The sequence below is a fragment of the Oncorhynchus mykiss genome, chromosome 15 (genome assembly GCF_057628025.1).
Source record: "Oncorhynchus mykiss isolate SJ-2025 chromosome 15, ASM5762802v1, whole genome shotgun sequence".
NCBI classification, from domain to species: Eukaryota; Metazoa; Chordata; class Actinopteri; order Salmoniformes; family Salmonidae; genus Oncorhynchus; species Oncorhynchus mykiss.
Genome location: NC_143036.1, coordinates 74987501 through 75005000, shown reverse-complemented (window position 1 = coordinate 75005000; position 17500 = coordinate 74987501). Strand labels below are relative to the sequence as shown.

At 46.3% G+C, this 17500-nt stretch overlaps 1 protein-coding gene across 4 annotated transcripts in view; it reads right to left on the bottom strand.

Annotated features, from left to right (window-relative positions):
• LOC110517131 (ELKS/Rab6-interacting/CAST family member 1) overlaps positions 1-17500 on the bottom strand; it is a 538428-nt gene that overhangs the window by 238081 nt on the left and 282847 nt on the right. For all 4 annotated transcript variants that reach the window (XM_090201213.1, XM_090201214.1, XM_090201216.1 and 1 more), the window contains one exon: positions 145-305. In XM_090201213.1, the coding sequence (XP_090057339.1) occupies positions 145-305 (161 nt within the window). The remainder of the gene's footprint in view (positions 1-144; positions 306-17500) is intronic.

The window sequence follows — 17500 nt, the reverse complement described above, 5'->3', positions numbered from 1 at the left end:
AAGAAGTTAACATTGGAATCAACACAATACATAACTTCAATATTCTTATCTAAAATGAAGCAGTCCACGGCGGGACCTCATGAATAAAAGGGTGTGTCTGTCTACCCTCAGCGTGATCAGGTGTATATATATTATCTCTCTTACTTCATCTCCAGCACCTCCTCCAGGTGTTTCCTGCGTTCTGCCCTCAGTGTGGTCAGGTGGGCCTCCTTCTCAGCCAATGACTGCTGGGTAGAGGACAGCTTGGCCTGCATGGACTCCAGCTCCAGTTTCACCTTCCCCATGGCCGCAAGCAGCTCCTCCATCTGCCACAAAGATGATGATACACACACACACAGACAGGGTGGGATGGAAAGAGGGACAGAGAGAGGGACAGAGAGAGGGACAGAGAGAGGGACAGAGAGAGGAACAGAGAGGGACAGAGAGAGGGACAGAGAGGGACAAAGAGGGGGACAGAGAGGGAAAGAGACGGGGACAGAGAGGGACAGAGAGAGGGACAGAGAGGGACAGAGAGAGGGAAAGAGAGGGGGACAGAGAGTGACAGAGTGAGGGACAGAGAGGGGGATAGATAGGGAGACAGAGAGGGCGATAAATAGGGGGACAACGAGGGACAGAGAGAAGGATGAGTGTGAAGAGAAAAGACCGATACGAGGAAGAAAACAGAGGAAGAAACACAAACATATGTAAAATAAGGAAAGAGGACAACAGGAAGTGATGCAGACAGACAGATGGACAGTGGACAAGATGGATGGAGAGCGAGAGTTGAGAGATGACAGGCAGAGAGAGGACAGTATCCCACGGCAACACGGAGAGAGAGAAGGAGTGAAGTGGTGAGAGGAGACAAAGAAGGTGAGAGTGAGGAAGAGAGAGAGAGAGAGAGGGGGAGAGAGAGAGAGAGAGAGAGAGATGGAGAAAGGAGGGGGAGAGGAGGGAAGGAGACAGGACAGTGAATGTAGATAATGAGGTTGTGTAGGGGAGAGTTGAAGACACACAGGGAGAGAGAGAAACCAGGAATCAGAGGAGACCACTGATAGTAGTCTCAGTATTAACAGATATTGACCTACAGTGTCCCACTCTGTGTGTGTGTAAACGTTAGTGTGTGTGTAAACGTTAGTGTGTGTGTGTGTGTTTAAAAGTATATAACATACTGTAACAATGAAAGCTACTTTAAGGATGAAAAATAAAGTCCTATGTTCTCCTCTCTCCCTCCCTCCCTCCCTCTGTTTCCATCCTCCCTCTCATTCCATCATGTCACATTGTTAGTAACCAGAGGAGCGTAGGAGAGTTGTATACAGGGAGTAAATCACTGTGCTATGGCAGGTTTATGTATTGGACAGAGGAGGACGGTTGGAGGAGGATGGAGGAGCTTGGTTCTGGGTGTTTCTCACGGGCTGGAGAATGCTGCGGTTTACCCCGAGACCGGCCTGGAGAGGGAAGAGAGAGGGAGAGAGAGACCTGTGGCTAGTGGCTTCAACGCCCCGGAGTGGTCAGGCTATCCTATACCCCACTACCCCTACCCCTCTCTCCTCTTTCTCTCTCACTCTCTCCATCCCTCTCTCTCTCCTCTCTCTCCATCCCTCTCTCTCTCCTCTCTCCCCATCCCCCTCTCCCTATCCCTCTCTCTCCCCATCCCTCTCTCTCTCCTCTCTCCCCATCCATGTCTCTCCCCATCCCCCTATCCCTCTCCCCATCCCTCTCTCTCCCCATCCCTCTCTCTCTCCCCCCTACCTCTCTGATCTCCAGTGGCTCGTATATTTTCCCATAAAGCCAGTCCTAAGAGGTCCTTTCAGCCTCAACACCTAGCTCCGCTCTGGGGACTGGATCACTTTACAGTCTGTATGTACAACAGTAACACTGGAAACCCTGCTGCTCCCTCTGACTGTGGTCACGGTGTAGTCGTATCAGCCCTCTAGATCAGACATCCTCTCAGGCTGAATACATGGACAAACGATGCATTCAGAAAGTAGTCAGACTTTTTCCACATTTTGTTACATTACAGCCTTATTCTAAAATGAATTACATTGTTTATTTTTCCTCATCAATCTACACACAGTACCCCATTATGATTTCACCATACCCCATAATGACATCACAATACACCATGATGACATCACAATACCCCATGATGACATCACAATACCCCATAATGACATCACAATACCCCATGATGACATAATAAAAAAAGACATTTGCAAAAAAAAAAAAAACAACAGTTGTTGCTTTGTCGTTATGGGGTATTGTGATGTCGTTATGGGGTATTGTGATGTCGTTATGGGGTATTGTGATGTCGTTATGGGGTATTGTGATGTCATTATGGGGTATTGTGATGTCGTTATGGGGTATTGTGATGTCGTTATGGGGTATTGTGATGTCATTATGGGGTATTGTGATATGGGGTATTGTGTTGTCATTATGGGGTATTGTGATGTCGTTATGGGGTATTGTGATGTCATTATGGGGTATTGTGATGTCGTTATGGGGTATTGTGATGTCGTTATGGGGTATTGTGATGTCGTTATGGGGTATTGTGATGTCGTTATGGGGTATTGTGATGTCATTATGGGGTATTGTGATATGGGGTATTGTGTTGTCATTATGGGGTATTGTGATGTCGTTATGGGGTATTGTGATGTCATTATGGGGTATTGTGATGTCGTTATGGGGTATTGTGATGTCGTTATGGGGTATTGTGATGTCATTATGGGGTATTGTGATATGGGGTATTGTGTTGTCATTATGGGGTTTTGTGATGTCGTTATGGGGTAATGTGATGTCGTTATGGGGTATTGTGATGTCGTTGTGGGGTATCGTGATGTCGTTATGAGGTATTGTGATGTCGTCATGGGGTATTGTGATGTCGTTATGGGGTATTGTGATGTCGTTATGGGGTATTGTGATGTTGTTATGGGGTATTGTGATGTCATTATGGGGTATTGTGATGTCGTTATGGGGTATTGTGATGTCGTTATGGGGTATCGTGATGTCGTTATGGGGTATCGTGATATCGTTATGGGGTATCGTGATGTCGTCATGGGGTATTGTGATGTCGTCATGGGGTATTGTGATGTCGTTATGGGGTATTGTGATGTCGTTATGGGGTATTGTGATGTCGTTATGGGGTATTGTGATGTCGTTATGGGGTATTGTGATGTCGTTATGGGGTATTGTGATGTCGTTATGGGGTATTGTGATGTCGTTATGGGGTATTGTGATGTCGTTATGGGGTATTGTGATGTCGTTATGGGGTATCGTGATATCGTTATGGGGTATCGTGATGTCGTTATGGGGTATTGTGATGTCGTTATGGGGTAATGTGATGTCGTTATGGGGTATTGTGATATGGGGTATTGTGATGTCGTTATGGGGTATTGTGATGTCGTTATGGGGTATTGTGATGTCGTTATGGGGTAATGTGTGTAGATTGTTGAGGAACTTTTTTTTATTTAAACCATTTTAGAATAAGGCTGTAACGTAACAAATATGATATACAGATATATATACATATACTGATATACAGCCAACTGTACCGTACATAAACTCATATTGAGGCTGATATACAGCCAACTGTATCGTACATAGACTCATATTGAGGCTGATATACAGCCAACTGTACTGTACATAGACTCATATTGAGGCTGATATACAGCCAACTGTACCGTACATAAACTCATATTGAGGCTGATATACAGCCAACTGTATCGTACATAGACTCATATTGAGGCTGATATACAGCCAACTGTACTATACATAGACTCATATTGAGGCTGATATACAGCCAACTGTACCGTACATAGACTCATATTGAGGCTGATATACAGCCAACTGTACCGTACATAGGCTCATATTGAGGCTGATATACAGCCAACTGTACCGTACATAGGCTCATATTGAGGCTGATATACAGGCAACTGTACCGTACATAGACTCATATTGAGGCTGATATACAGCCAACTGTACCGTACATAGGCTCATATTGAGGCTGATATACAGCCAACTGTACCGTACATAAGCTCATATTGAGGCTGATATACAGCCAACTGTACCGTACATAGACTCATATTGAGGCTGATATACAGCCAACTGCACCGTACATAGACTCATATTGAGGCTGATATACAGCCAACTGTACCGTACATAGACTCATATTGAGGCTGATATACAGCCAACTGTATCGTACATAGACTCATATTGAGGCTGATATACAGCCAACTGTACTGTACATAGACTCATATTGAGGCTGATATACAGCCAACTGTACTGTACATAGGCTCATATTGAGGCTGATATACAGCCAACTGTACCGTACATAGACTCATATTGAGGCTGATATACAGCCAACTGTACTATACATAGACTCATATTGAGGCTGATATACAGCCAACTGTACTATACATAGACTCATATTGAGGCTGATATACAGCCAACTGTACCGTACATAGACTCATATTGAGGCTGATATACAGCCAACTGTACTGTACATAGACTCATATTGAGGCTGATATACAGCCAACTGTACTGTACATAGACTCATATTGAGGCTGATATACAGCCAACTGCACCGTACATAGACTCATATTGAGGCTGATATACAGCCAACTGTACTGTACATAGACTCATATTGAGGCTGATATACAGCCAACTGTACCGTACATAGACTCATATTGAGGCTGATATACAGCCAACTGTACTATACATAGACTCATATTGAGGCTGATATACAGCCAACTGTACTGTACATAGACTCATATTGAGGCTGATATACAGCCAACTGTACCGTACATAGACTCATATTGAGGCTGATATACAGCCAACTGTACTGTACATAGACTCATATTGAGGCTAATATACAGCCAACTGTACCGTACATAAGCTCATATTGAGGCTGATATACAGCCAACTGTACCGTACATAGACTCATATTGAGGCTGATATACAGCCAACTGTACCGTACATAAACTCATATTGAGGCTGATATACAGGCAACTTTAAGACCAATGTAAGTATCAAGTTGGTACCGTTAGCTACAGCTCTAGGATCAGCTTACACTCCCCAAACCCCTCATCCAGGTAGAAGTTGGTACCGTTAGGTACAGCTCTAGGATCAGCTTACACTCCCCAAACCCCTCATCCAGGTAGAAGTTGGTACCGTTAGGTACAGCTCTAGGATCAGCTTACACTCCCCAAACCCCTCATCCAGGTAGAAGTTGGTACCGTTAGGTACAGCTCTAGGATCCGCTTACACTCCCCAAACCCTCTCAGGGAGGAAGAGCAACAGTAACCATAGAGATGGAGTTGCTGTGAAACCAGAGGTGAAAACCAACTTGGTGCATCAAGGCTCTCATCAGTGGTGCTTCCCTCTGCTGGCTGGTCAGAGTGTGGCGTTCAGCCTGGGAAAGCGTTCAGCATCAGGCCGCCCTCATAACTCACTGTGTTAATGTACTGCTCTGAGCCCCAACCAGCCTCTATACTGAGCTCAGAGAGGCCCTGCGTTATGAAACGCTACACACACAGATTTATGTCCCTCTGTTTTCCTGTCTCTCTCTCTTCACCTCTTCCTTCTGGCCTCCTTCTTCCTTCCTTTGTTACTTCTCTCCCTTTCTGTCTCGTATCTCTCTCTCTTTTTCTGTCTCGTATCTCTCTCTCTCTTTCTGTCTCGTATCTCTCTCTCTCTTTCTGTCTCGTATCTCTCTCTCTCTTTCTGTCTCGTATCTCTCTCTCTCTTTCTGTCTCGTATCTCTCTCTCTCTTTCTGTCTCGTATCTCTCTCTCTCTTTCTGTCTCGTATCTCTCTCTCTCTTTCTGTCTCGTTTCTCTCTCTCTCTTTCTGTCTCGTATGTCTCTCTCTCTTTCTGTCTTGTATCTCTCTCTCTCTCTTTCTGTTTCGTGTCTCTCTTTCTGCTTCGTGTCTCTCTTTCTGCTTCGTGTCTCTCTTTCTGCTTCATGTCTCTCTTTCTGCTTCGTGTCTCTCTTTCTGCTTCGTCTCTCTTTCTGCTTCGTGTCTCTCTTTCTGCTTCGTGTCTCTCTTTCTGCTTCATGTCTCTCTTTCTGCTTCGTGTCTCTCTTTCTGCTTCGTGTCTCTCTTTCTGCTTCGTGTCTCTCTTTCTGCTTCATGTCTCTCTTTCTGCTTCGTGTCTCTCTTTCTGCTTCATGTCTCTCTTTCTGCTTCGTCTCTCTTTCTGCTTCGTGTCTCTCTTTCTGCTTAATGTCTCTCTTTCTGCTTCGTGTCTCTCTTTCTGCTTCGTCTCCCTTTCTGCTTCGTGTCTCTCTTTCTGCTTCGTGTCTCTCTTTCTGCTTCGTGTCTCTCTCTCTCTTTCTGCTTCGTGTCTCTCTCTCTCTTTCGTGTCTCTCTTTCTGCTTCGTCTCTCTCTCTCTTTCTGCTTCGTCTCTCTCTCTCTTTCTGCTTTGTGTCTCTCTTTCTGCTTCGTGTCTCTCTTTCTGCTTCGTGTCTCTCTCTCTCTTTCTGCTTCGTGTCTCTCTCTCTCTTTCGTGTCTCTCTTTCTGCTTCGTCTCTCTCTCTCTTTCTGCTTCTTGTCTCTCTTTCTGCTTCGTGTCTCTCTTTCTGTTTTGTGTCTCTCTTTCTGCTTCATCTCTCTCTCTCTTTCTGCTTCGTGTCTCTCTCTCTTTCTGCTTCGTGTCTCTCTCTCTCTTTCGTGTCTCTCTTTCTGCTTCGTCTCTCTCTCTCTTTCTGCTTCTTGTCTCTCTTTCTGCTTCGTGTCTCTCTTTCTGTTTTGTGTCTCTCTTTCTGCTTCATCTCTCTCTCTCCCCCCCTTCCTTCCTTTGTTATTTCTTTCTCTTTCTGTCTCGTATCTCTCTCTCTCCTTTCACCTCTTTCTCTGGCCTCCTTCCTCATAATCTCTCTCTCCCTCTTCTCTTTCCTCTACTACTCTGTCGTTACTAAGTATCTGTGGTGAAACCAGAACCCTGAAATGGGTCAGTGAGAAGACTGTTCCTGTGCCGATTTATGCTTTTCAATATTCTCATGGACGCCCAAAACACAGGGTTGATTTGACACGCACACGCACACGCACACACACACACACACGCTACGGCTGGATTCCTCTTTTTCTTCGTCTCCATTTTCAGCTAAAACAGATTCTGTCAGAATTGAATCTGGTTTGAGGTGAAGAGGTCACATCTTCAACAAATAAATCTCTGGGAGTTTCTAGGAACCTGATAGACTGTGGCTGCGCTCCAAATGGTAGACTATTCCCTATATAGTACACTACTTTAGACCAGAGTCATATTCCCTATATAGTACACTACTTTAGACCAGAACCCTATTCCCTATATAGTGCACTACTTTAGACCAGAGCCCTGTTCCCTATATAGTGCACTACTTTAGACCAGAGTCATATTCCCTATATAGTACACTACTTTAGACCAGAGCCCTATTCCCTATATAGTGCACTACTTTAGACCAGAGCCCTGTTCCCTATATAGTGCACTACTTTAGACCAGAGCCCTGTTCCCTATATAGTGCACTACTATAGACCAGAGCCCTATTCCCTATATAGTGCACTACTTTAGACCAGAGCCCTATTCTCTATATAGTACACTACTTTAGACCAGATCCCTATTCCCTATATAGTGCACAGAGTGGTCTGGAGATAACAGGACTATAGTCAGAGAGAACAGAGTGGTCTGGAGATAACAGGACTGTAGTCAGAGAGAACAGAGTGGTGTGGAGATAACAGGACTGTAGTCAGAGAGAACAGTGGTGTGTAGATAACAGGACTGTAGTCAGAGAGACCAGAGTGGTGTGGAGATAACAGGACTATAGTCAGAGAGAACAGAGTGGTGTGGAGATAACAGGACTGTAGTCAGAGAGACCAGAGTGGTCTGGAGATAACAGGACTATAGTCAGAGAGAACAGAGTGGTCTGGAGATAACAGGACTGTAGTCAGAGAGAACAGAGTGGTGTGGAGATAACAGGACTGTAGTCAGAGAGAACAGAGTGGTGTGTAGATAACAGGACTGTAGTCAGAGAGACCAGAGTGGTGTGGAGATAACAGGACTATAGTCAGAGAGAACAGAGTGGTGTGGAGATAACAGGACTGTAGTCAGAGAGACCAGAGTGGTCTGGAGATAACAGGACTGTAGTCAGAGAGACCAGAGTGGTCTGGAGATAACAGGACTGTAGTCAGAGAGACCAGAGTGGTGTGGAGATAACAGGACTGTAGTCAGAGGGACCAGAGTGGTGTGGAGATAACAGGACTGTAGTCAGAGAGACCAGAGTGGTGTGGAGATAACAGGACTATAGTCAGAGAGACCAGAGTGGTGTGGAGATAACAGGACTGTAGTCAGAGAGAACAGAGTGGTCTGGAGATAACAGGACTGTAGTCGGAGAGACCAGAGTGGTGTGGAGATAACAGGACTGTAGTCAGAGGGACCAGAGTGGTGTGGCGATAACAGGACTGTAGTCAGAGAGACCAGAGTGGTGTGGCGATAACAGGACTGTAGTCAGAGAGACCAGAGTGGTGTGGAGATAACAGGACTGTAGTCAGAGAGAACAGAGTGGTCTGGAGATAACAGGACTGTAGTCAGAGAACAGAGTGGTTTGGAGATAACTTCCACCCTTTCCACCGTTCTCCCATCCCACTATGCCTAACTAAAGGGATTATGCTGACACACACACACACACACACACACACACACACACACACACACACACACACACACACACACACACACACACACACACACACACACACACACCGCTGAGAGGAGTCAGTGTAACTCACCGGAGAGAGCAGGTAGATAGAGGGAGAGGTACAGTAGTTATAACCAGTCAGTAACCTGCCAACACTATCTCTCTGCCCTCACTGTGCTATCACTAGCTCTCTGCCCTCACTGTGCTATCACTATCTCTCTGCCCTCACTGTGCTATCACTGTCTCTCTGCCCTCACTGTGATATCACTATCTCTCTGCCCTCACTGTGCTATCACTATATCTCTCCCCTCACTGTGCTATCACTATCTCTCTGCCCTCACTGTGCTATCACCATCTCTCTCCCCTCACTGTGCTATCACCATCTCTCTGCCCTCACTGTGCTATCACCATCTATCTGCCCTCACTGTGCTATCACTATCTCTCCCCTCACTGTGCTATCACTATCTCTCTGCCCTCACTGTGCTATCACTATCTCTCTGCCCTCACTGTGCTATCACCATCTCCCTGCCCTCACTGTGCTATCACCATATCCCTGCCCTCACTGTGCTATCACTATATCTCTCCCCTCACTCTGCTATCACTATCTCTCTGCCCTCACTGTGCTATCACCATCTCTCTGTCCTCACTGTGCTATCACCATCTATCTACCCTCACTGTGCTATCACTATCTCTCCCCTCACTGTGCTATCACTATCTCTCTGCCCTCACTGTGCTATCACTATCTCTCTGCCCTCACTGTGCTAGTGTACACTGGGCTGAGCTAAGCTATTGGCTGGTTGTAATTCCTGACCCCTGCTCTGTAGCGTAGCTATTACCACAACCTACTGCTCAATATCACTAGACATCATGTTTCTCTGATAGACAGACAGAAGTGGAGGAGTGGAAACGAGAGGGGAGGAGAGAGGATGTGAGGGGAGGAGAGAGGAGGGAAGTGGAGGAGAGAGGAGGAGAGAGGATGTGAGGGGAGGAGAGAGGAGGGGAGGGGAGGAGGAGAGAGGATGTGAGGGGAGGAGAGAGGAGGGAAGCAAAGGAGAGAGGATGTGAGGGGAGGAGAGAGGATGTGAGGGGAGAGGATGGGAGAGGAGGAGAGAGGAGGGGAGGGGAGGAGAGAGGAGGGAAGCGGAGGAGAGAGGATGTGAGGGGAGGGGAGGAGGAGAGAGGATGTGAGGGGAGGAGAGAGGAGGGAAGCGGAGGAGAGAGGATGTGAGGGGAGGAGAGAGGATGTGAGGGGAGGGGAGAGGAGGAGAGAGGAGGGGAGGGGAGGAGAGAGGAGGGAAGCGGAGGAGAGAGGATGTGAGGGGAGGAGAGAGGATGTGAGGGGAGGAGAGAGGAGGAGAGAGGATGTGAGGGGAGAAGAGAGGATGTGAGGGGAGGAGAGAGGAGGGAAGCAGAGGAGAGAGGATGTGAGGGGAGGAGAGAGGAGGGAAGCAGAGGAGAGAGGATGTGAGGGGAGGGGAGAGGAGGAGACAGGAGAGGAGGGAAGGGGAGGGGAGAGGAGGTGAGAGGAGGGGAGGGGAGGAGAGAGGATGTGAGGGGAGGAGAGAGGAGGGAAGCGGAGGAGAGAGGAGGACAGAGGGTGTGAGGGGAGGGGAGAGGAGGAGAGAGGAGGGGAGGGGAGGAGAGAGGATGTGAGTGGAGGAGAGAGGAGTAGAGAGGAGGGGAGGGGAGGAGAGAGGATGTGAGGGAAGGAGAGAGGATGTGAGGGGAGGAGAGAGGAGGGAAGCGGAGGAGAGAGGATGTGAGGGGAGGGGAGAGGAGGAGAGAGGAGGGGAGGAGAGGAGGAGAGAGGAGGGAAGCGGAGGAGAGAGGAGGAGAGAGGAGGGAAGCGGAGGAGAGAGGAGAGGAGAGACAGAGTAGTGGTAACATCTGTGCCATAATGAGACACACTAGGTATCCTTAGCTGCACCACTGTGGGCATTCTCAGGATAGTTCATTTGGTTTTATAATGATGGTTTTATAATAATTCATTTGTATTCATTTTATTCACAGGTTTTTGAAGAGAAAGGAGGAGGTGGGAAGGTGTTCATTTGACACACACACACACACACACACACACACACACACACTGAGGCCCCCTAAGGCTAAGCCTTCTCACTAAAGCGGTGGGGATTCTGATGCTCTCATCTCTCAGTGGGAACACTTACAAAATGACTCACCGCCCTCCCATACACCTCCCACTGTACCCCACCATCTATGTACCTTACTGTCCTGTACCTCACTGTCCTGTACCTCACTGTCCTGTACCTCACTGTACTGTACCTCACTGTCCTGTCCTGTACCTTACTGTCCTGTCCTGTACCTTACTGTCCTGTACCTTATAGTCCTGTACCTTACTGTCCTGTACCTTACTGTCCTGTCCCTTACTGTCCTGTACCTTACTGTCCTGTCCTGTACCTTACTGTCCTGTCCTGTACCTTACTGTCCTGTACCTTATAGTCCTGTACCTTACTGTCCTGTCCCTTACTGTCCTGTCCCTTACTGTCCTGTACCTTACTGTCCTGTCCTGTACCTCACTGTCCTGTACCTTACTGTCCTGTCCTGTACCTTACTGTCCTGTACCTTACTGTCCTGTACCTCACTGTCCTGTACCTCACTGTCCTGTACCTTACTGTCCTGTACCTCACTGTCCTGTACCTTACTGAACTGTACCTTACTGTCCTGTACCTCACTGTCCTGTACCTTACTGAACTGTACCTTACTGTCCTGTACCTCACTGTCCTGTACCTTACTGTACTGTACCTCACTGTCCTGTACCTTATAGTCCTGTACCTTATAGTCCTGTACCTTACTGTCCTGTACCTTACTGTCCTGTACCTTACTGTCCTGTACCTCACTGTCCTGTACCTTACTGTCCTGTACCTTACTGTCCTGTACCTTACTGTCCTGTACCTTACTGTCCTGTACCTCACTGTCCTGTACCTTATAGTCCTGTACCTTACTGTCCTGTCCTGTACCTTACTGTCCTGTACCTCACTGTCCTGTACCTCACTGTCCTGTACCTCACTGTCCTGTACCTTACTGTCCTGTACCTTGCTGTCCTGTACCTTACTGTACTGTACCTCACTGTCCTGTACCTTATAGTCCTGTACCTTACTGTCCTGTACCTCACTGTCCTGTACCTTATAGTCCTGTACCTTACTGTTCTGTCCTGTACCTTACTGTCCTGTCCTGTACCTTACTGTCCTGTACCTTACTGTACTGTCCTGTACCTTACTGTCCTGTCCTGTACCTTACTGTCCTGTCCTGTACCTTACTGTCCTGTACTGTACCTTACTGTTCTGTCCTGTACCTTACTGTTCTGTCCTGTACCTTACTGTTCTGTCCTGTACCTTACTGTTCTGTCCTGTACCTTACTGTACTGTACCTCACTGAGAGAGAGAGAGAGAGAGAGAGAGAGAGAGAGAGAGAGAGAGAGAAATCATGAGTAAAGAGAGAGAGAGAGAGAGAGAGAGAGAAAGAAAGAGAGAGAAATCATGAGTAGAGAGAGAGAGAGAGAGAGAGAGAGAGAGAGAGAGAGAGAGAGAGAGAGAGAAATCACTAGTAAAGAGAGAGAGAGAGAGAGACTGACAGAGATGGAGTAACTGAGAGAAAGATTAAAAGCCTAGAAGGCAGCAGGATGCTAATCACTCCAATGTGTGGAGAAATAAAGTGAGGAAAAGAGTGGAGAAGAGAGGAGAGAGGAGAGAAGGGGAGGGATAAAGGAGAGGAGAGAGGGATAGAGGAGAGGATGGATAGAGGAGAGGAGCGAGGGATGAGGAGAGGAGAGAAGGGGAGGGATAAAGGAGAGGAGAGAGGGATAGAGGTGAGGAGAGAGCGATGAGGAGAGGAGAGTAGAGAGGGATGAGGAGAGGAGAGGAGAGGAGAGGAGAGGAGAGGAGAGGAGAGGAGAGGAGAGGAGAGGAGAGGAGAGGAGAGGAGAGGGAGGGAGAGCGTGTGTCCCTCACTGCCAGGAGGTCAGATAGCATTACCACAGACAACCCTATTTCCTAAGACCTGATCCCAGAGCTAAAACCCTCCTCCTGTAAATGGCCTTAAGGCACCCACAATACCTCTGGATTTGAACCAGTCAACCCAAGCTGAGCTTAGCACAAGATGAAAAATGGCTCCCATAACATTATGTGGACAAGACACAGCTAAATAAGCTGGAGATATGAATCAGCTATAGATGGTTTATGTCCACGATGCCCAGAGCTTTAAACCCAGAGCTTTAAACCTGTATATATCATGCACTGTCTTTGTCTAACCTTGACCAGGGTGGGAGATACATATGATAGGGAGACTCAATGTAGTAGCACACAAACACACACACACACACATCCCCCTACACACACACACATCCCCCTACACACACACACACACCAGACGCACCCCCACACAGACATGCACACACACACACACATCCCCCTACACACACACACACACACACACACACACACACATACACACACACACACACACACACACACATACAGTATGGTCCCACTAATCCTGCTTTCCTAATGACTGGTACCGAGACAGTGAGACATGGCTCAGTTAATGAAGAGCTTATGACTGATTTTCCCCTGCGGTCCCATTCCAGTCAGTCTTAAGGCGTTTTACAGGAAGAGGGGCCTTAGCAGCAGGTCCTAGATCAGATTTAACAGTCCGCCTTAAAGACCCTTAAAGACAGGAAAATATCCAGCATTGTTCATTGACAAAGAGGAAGAGAGGGGACAAAAGGTTTTACCTTTCCTCCTCAAGGTGTTGAGAGGGGGAGAAGAGGAGAGGGTATTCTTGGCTGTTTCATGAGGTGTGTGTGTGTGATCCTACTGGCAAGTGTCTTCTCTGACATTTTTAACATCTCCCTGTCTGAGTCTGTAATACCAACATGTTTCAAACAGACCACCATAGTTCCTGTGCCCAAGGAAGCGAAGTTAACCTGCCTAAATGATTACCACCCCGTAGCACTCGCGTCGGTAGCCATGAAGTGCTTTGAAAGGCATGGCTCACATCAACAGCATCCATACCCTAGACCCACTCCAATTTGCATACCGCCCCAACAGAGCCACATATGATTCAATCTCTATTGCACTCCACACTGCCACTTCCCACCTGGACAAAAGGAACACCTATGTGAGAATGCTGTTCATTGACTACAGCTCAGCGTTCAACACCATAGTACCCTCAAAGCTCATCACTAAGCGAAGGACCCTGGGACTGAACACCTCCCTTTGTAACTGGATCCTGGACTCCTGACAGGCTGCCCCCAGGTGGTGAGGGTAGGCAACAACACATCCGCCACGCTGATCCTCAACACTGGGGCCCCTCAGGGGTGTGTACTTAGTCCCCTCCTGTACTACCTGCTCACCCATGACTGTGTGGCCAAACACAACTCCAACACCATTATTAAGTTTGCTGGCGACACAACAGTGGTAGGCCTGATCTCCGACAACGATGAGACAGCCTATAGGGAGGAGGCCAAAGACCTGGCCGTGTGGTGCCAGGACAACAACCTCTCCCTCAATGTGAGTAAGACAAAGGAGCTGATCGTGGACTACAGGAAAAGGCGGGCCGAACAGGCCCCCATTGACATCGACGGAGCTGTAGTGGAGCGGGTCGAGAGTTTCAAGTTACTTGGTGCCCACATCACCAACGATCTATCATGGTTCAAACACACCAAGACAGTCGTGAAGAGGGCACGACAAAACCTTTTCCCCTCAGGAGACTGAAAAGATTTGGCATGGGTCCCAGATCCTCAAAAAGTTCTACAGCTGCACCATCGAGAGCATCCTGACCGGTTGCATCACTACCTGGTATGGCAACTGCTCGGCATCTGACCGTAAGGCTCTACAGAGGGTAGTGGATACGGCCCAGTACATCACTGGAGCCAAGCTTCCTGCCACCCAGGACCTATATAATAGGCGTGTCAGAGGAAAGCCCATAAAATTGTCAGAGACTCCAGGCACCTGTTTTCTCTGCTACCGCACAGCAAGCGGTACTGGTACGCCAAGTCTAGGACCAAAAGGCTCCTGAACAGCTTCTACCCCCCAAGCCATAAGGCTGCTGAACAATTCATTAAATGGCCACCGGACTATTTACATTGACCTTTCCCCGCTATGAGAGAAGAAACAGAGAGAGTAACAAGAGACAAAGAAGAAAGAACAGAGAGAATATGGTGAGCACAACAATATTTTACACAAAAGCAGCATCAGCAAAAACGGTAAATTGGTGTTTCAAATGGCAGAACATGGAGTTCCATATGGCAGAACATGGAGTTCCAAATGGCAGAACATGGAGTTCCATATGGCAGAACATGGAGTTCCAAATGGCAGAACATGGAGTTCCATATGACAGAACATGGAGTTCCATATGGCAGAACATGGAGTTCCATATGGCAGAACATGGAGTTCCATATGGCAGAACATGGAGTTCCATATGGCAGAACATGGAGTTCCATATGGCAGAACATGGAGTTCCATATGGCAGAACATGGAGTTCCAAATGGCAGAACATGGAGTTCCATATGGCAGAACATGGAGTTCCAAATGGCAGAACATGGAGTTCCATATGGCAGAACATGGAGTTCCATATGGCAGAACATGGAGTTCCATATGGCAGAACATGGAGTTCCAAATGGCAGAACATGGAGTTCCATATGGCAGAACATGGAGTTCCATATGGCAGAACATGGAGTTCCATATGGCAGAACATGGAGTTCCATATGGCAGAACATGGAGTTCCATATGGCAGAACATGGTGTTCCAAATGCCAGAACATGGAGTTCCATATGGCAGAACATGGTGTTCCATATGGTAGAACATGGTGTTCCATATGGCAGAACATGGAGTTCCATATGGCAGAACATGGAGTTCCATATGGCAGAACATGGAGTTCCATATGGCAGAACATGGAGTTCCATATGGCAGAACATGGTGTTCCAAATGGTAGAACATGGAGTTCCATATGGCAGAACATGGAGTTCCATATGGCAGAACATGGAGTTCCATATGGCAGAACATGGAGTTCCAAATGGCAGAACATGGAGTTCCAAATGGCAGAACATGGTGTTCCAAATGGTAGAACATGGAGTTCCAAATGGCAGAACATGGAGTTCCATATGGCAGAACATGGAGTTCCATATGGCAGAACATGGAGTTCCATATGGCAGAACATGGTGTTCCAAATGGTAGAACATGGAGTTCCATATGGCAGAACATGGTGTTCCATATGGCAGAACATGGTGTTCCAAATGGTAGAACATGGAGTTCCAAATGGCAGAACATGGAGTTCCATATGGCAGAACATGGAGTTCCAAATGGCAGAACATGGTGTTCCATATGGCAGAAACACAAACATTTGTTTTGTTTGCTCTTTCCACTTTAATCATAAAAGACAGACAGGTATTGACAACGTCTGAATTACTCTCTCTCTCTACAGCCAAACACACAAAGCCTCCGCCCTCACACTGCCCCCTGCAGCATTTCATAAGAACTGCAGCCTCCCCTGCTTATTGTACAGAGGTCTTCCTGAACCAAGGTCAGTTTTGCATTACACCCTAATACTGAAGTTTAGCATTTGATGTGAGTAAACTGATCTTAGGCCAACCACTACCTAGACCGTTTTCCCCCCACTAGTTGATATGAACCTGACAGGCTCAGCTTTAAAAGAGCCCTGTATGTCTGTGCCAAGTGAAACCATGTCAACACGCTGTATGGTGTCCTATACATTACCTGTCAACCACAAGTCTATTATTTATGAAACATGAACACTCAGTTGAGCACATTACTACTGATCTGTTATAATGGTATTCATATATATTACCACTGATCTGTTATAATGGGATTCATATATATTACTACTGATCTGTTATAATGTAATTCATACATATTACTACTGATCTGTTATAATGGGATTCATATATATTACTACTGATCTGTTATAATGGGATTCATAAATATTACTACTGATCTGTTATAATGGGATTCATATATATTACTACTGATCTGTTATAATGTAATTCATACATATTACTACTGATCTGTTATAATGGGATTCATAAATATTACTACTGATCTGTTATAATGGGATTCATAAATATTACTACTGATCTGTTATAATGGGATTCATAAATATTACTACTGATCTGTTATAATGGGATTCATACACATTACTACTGATCTGTTATAATGGGATTCATATATATTACTACTGATCTGTTATAATGGGATTCATATATATTACTACTGATCTGTTATAATGGGATTCATACACATTACTACTGATCTGTTATAATGGGATTCATATATATTACTACTGATCTGTTATAATGGGATTCATATATATTACTACTGATCTGTTATAATGGGATTCATATATATTACTACTGATCTGTTATAATGGGATTCATAAATATTACTACTGATCTGTTATAATGGGATTCATACACATTACTACTGATCTGTTATAATGGGATTCATATATATTACTACTGATCTGTTATAATGGAATTCATATATATTACTACTGATCTGTTATAATGGGATTCAAACACATTACTACTGATCTGTTATAATGGGATTCATACACATTACTACTGATCTGTTATAATGGGATTCATACACATTACTACTGATCTGTTATAATGGGATTCATACAGATGTAGGATCTTAATTTGATCATCCTGTTGCAGGACAACTTTTCTCTGAAGTTTGTAATTTTCACTTAGAAATGTCAGACTTCCACCAGAGACTCTGGGTTCGAGCCCAGGCTCTGTCGCAGCCGGCCGCGACCGGGAGGTCCATGGGGCGACGCACAATTGGCCTCGTGTTGTCTGGGTTAGGGAGAGTTTACAC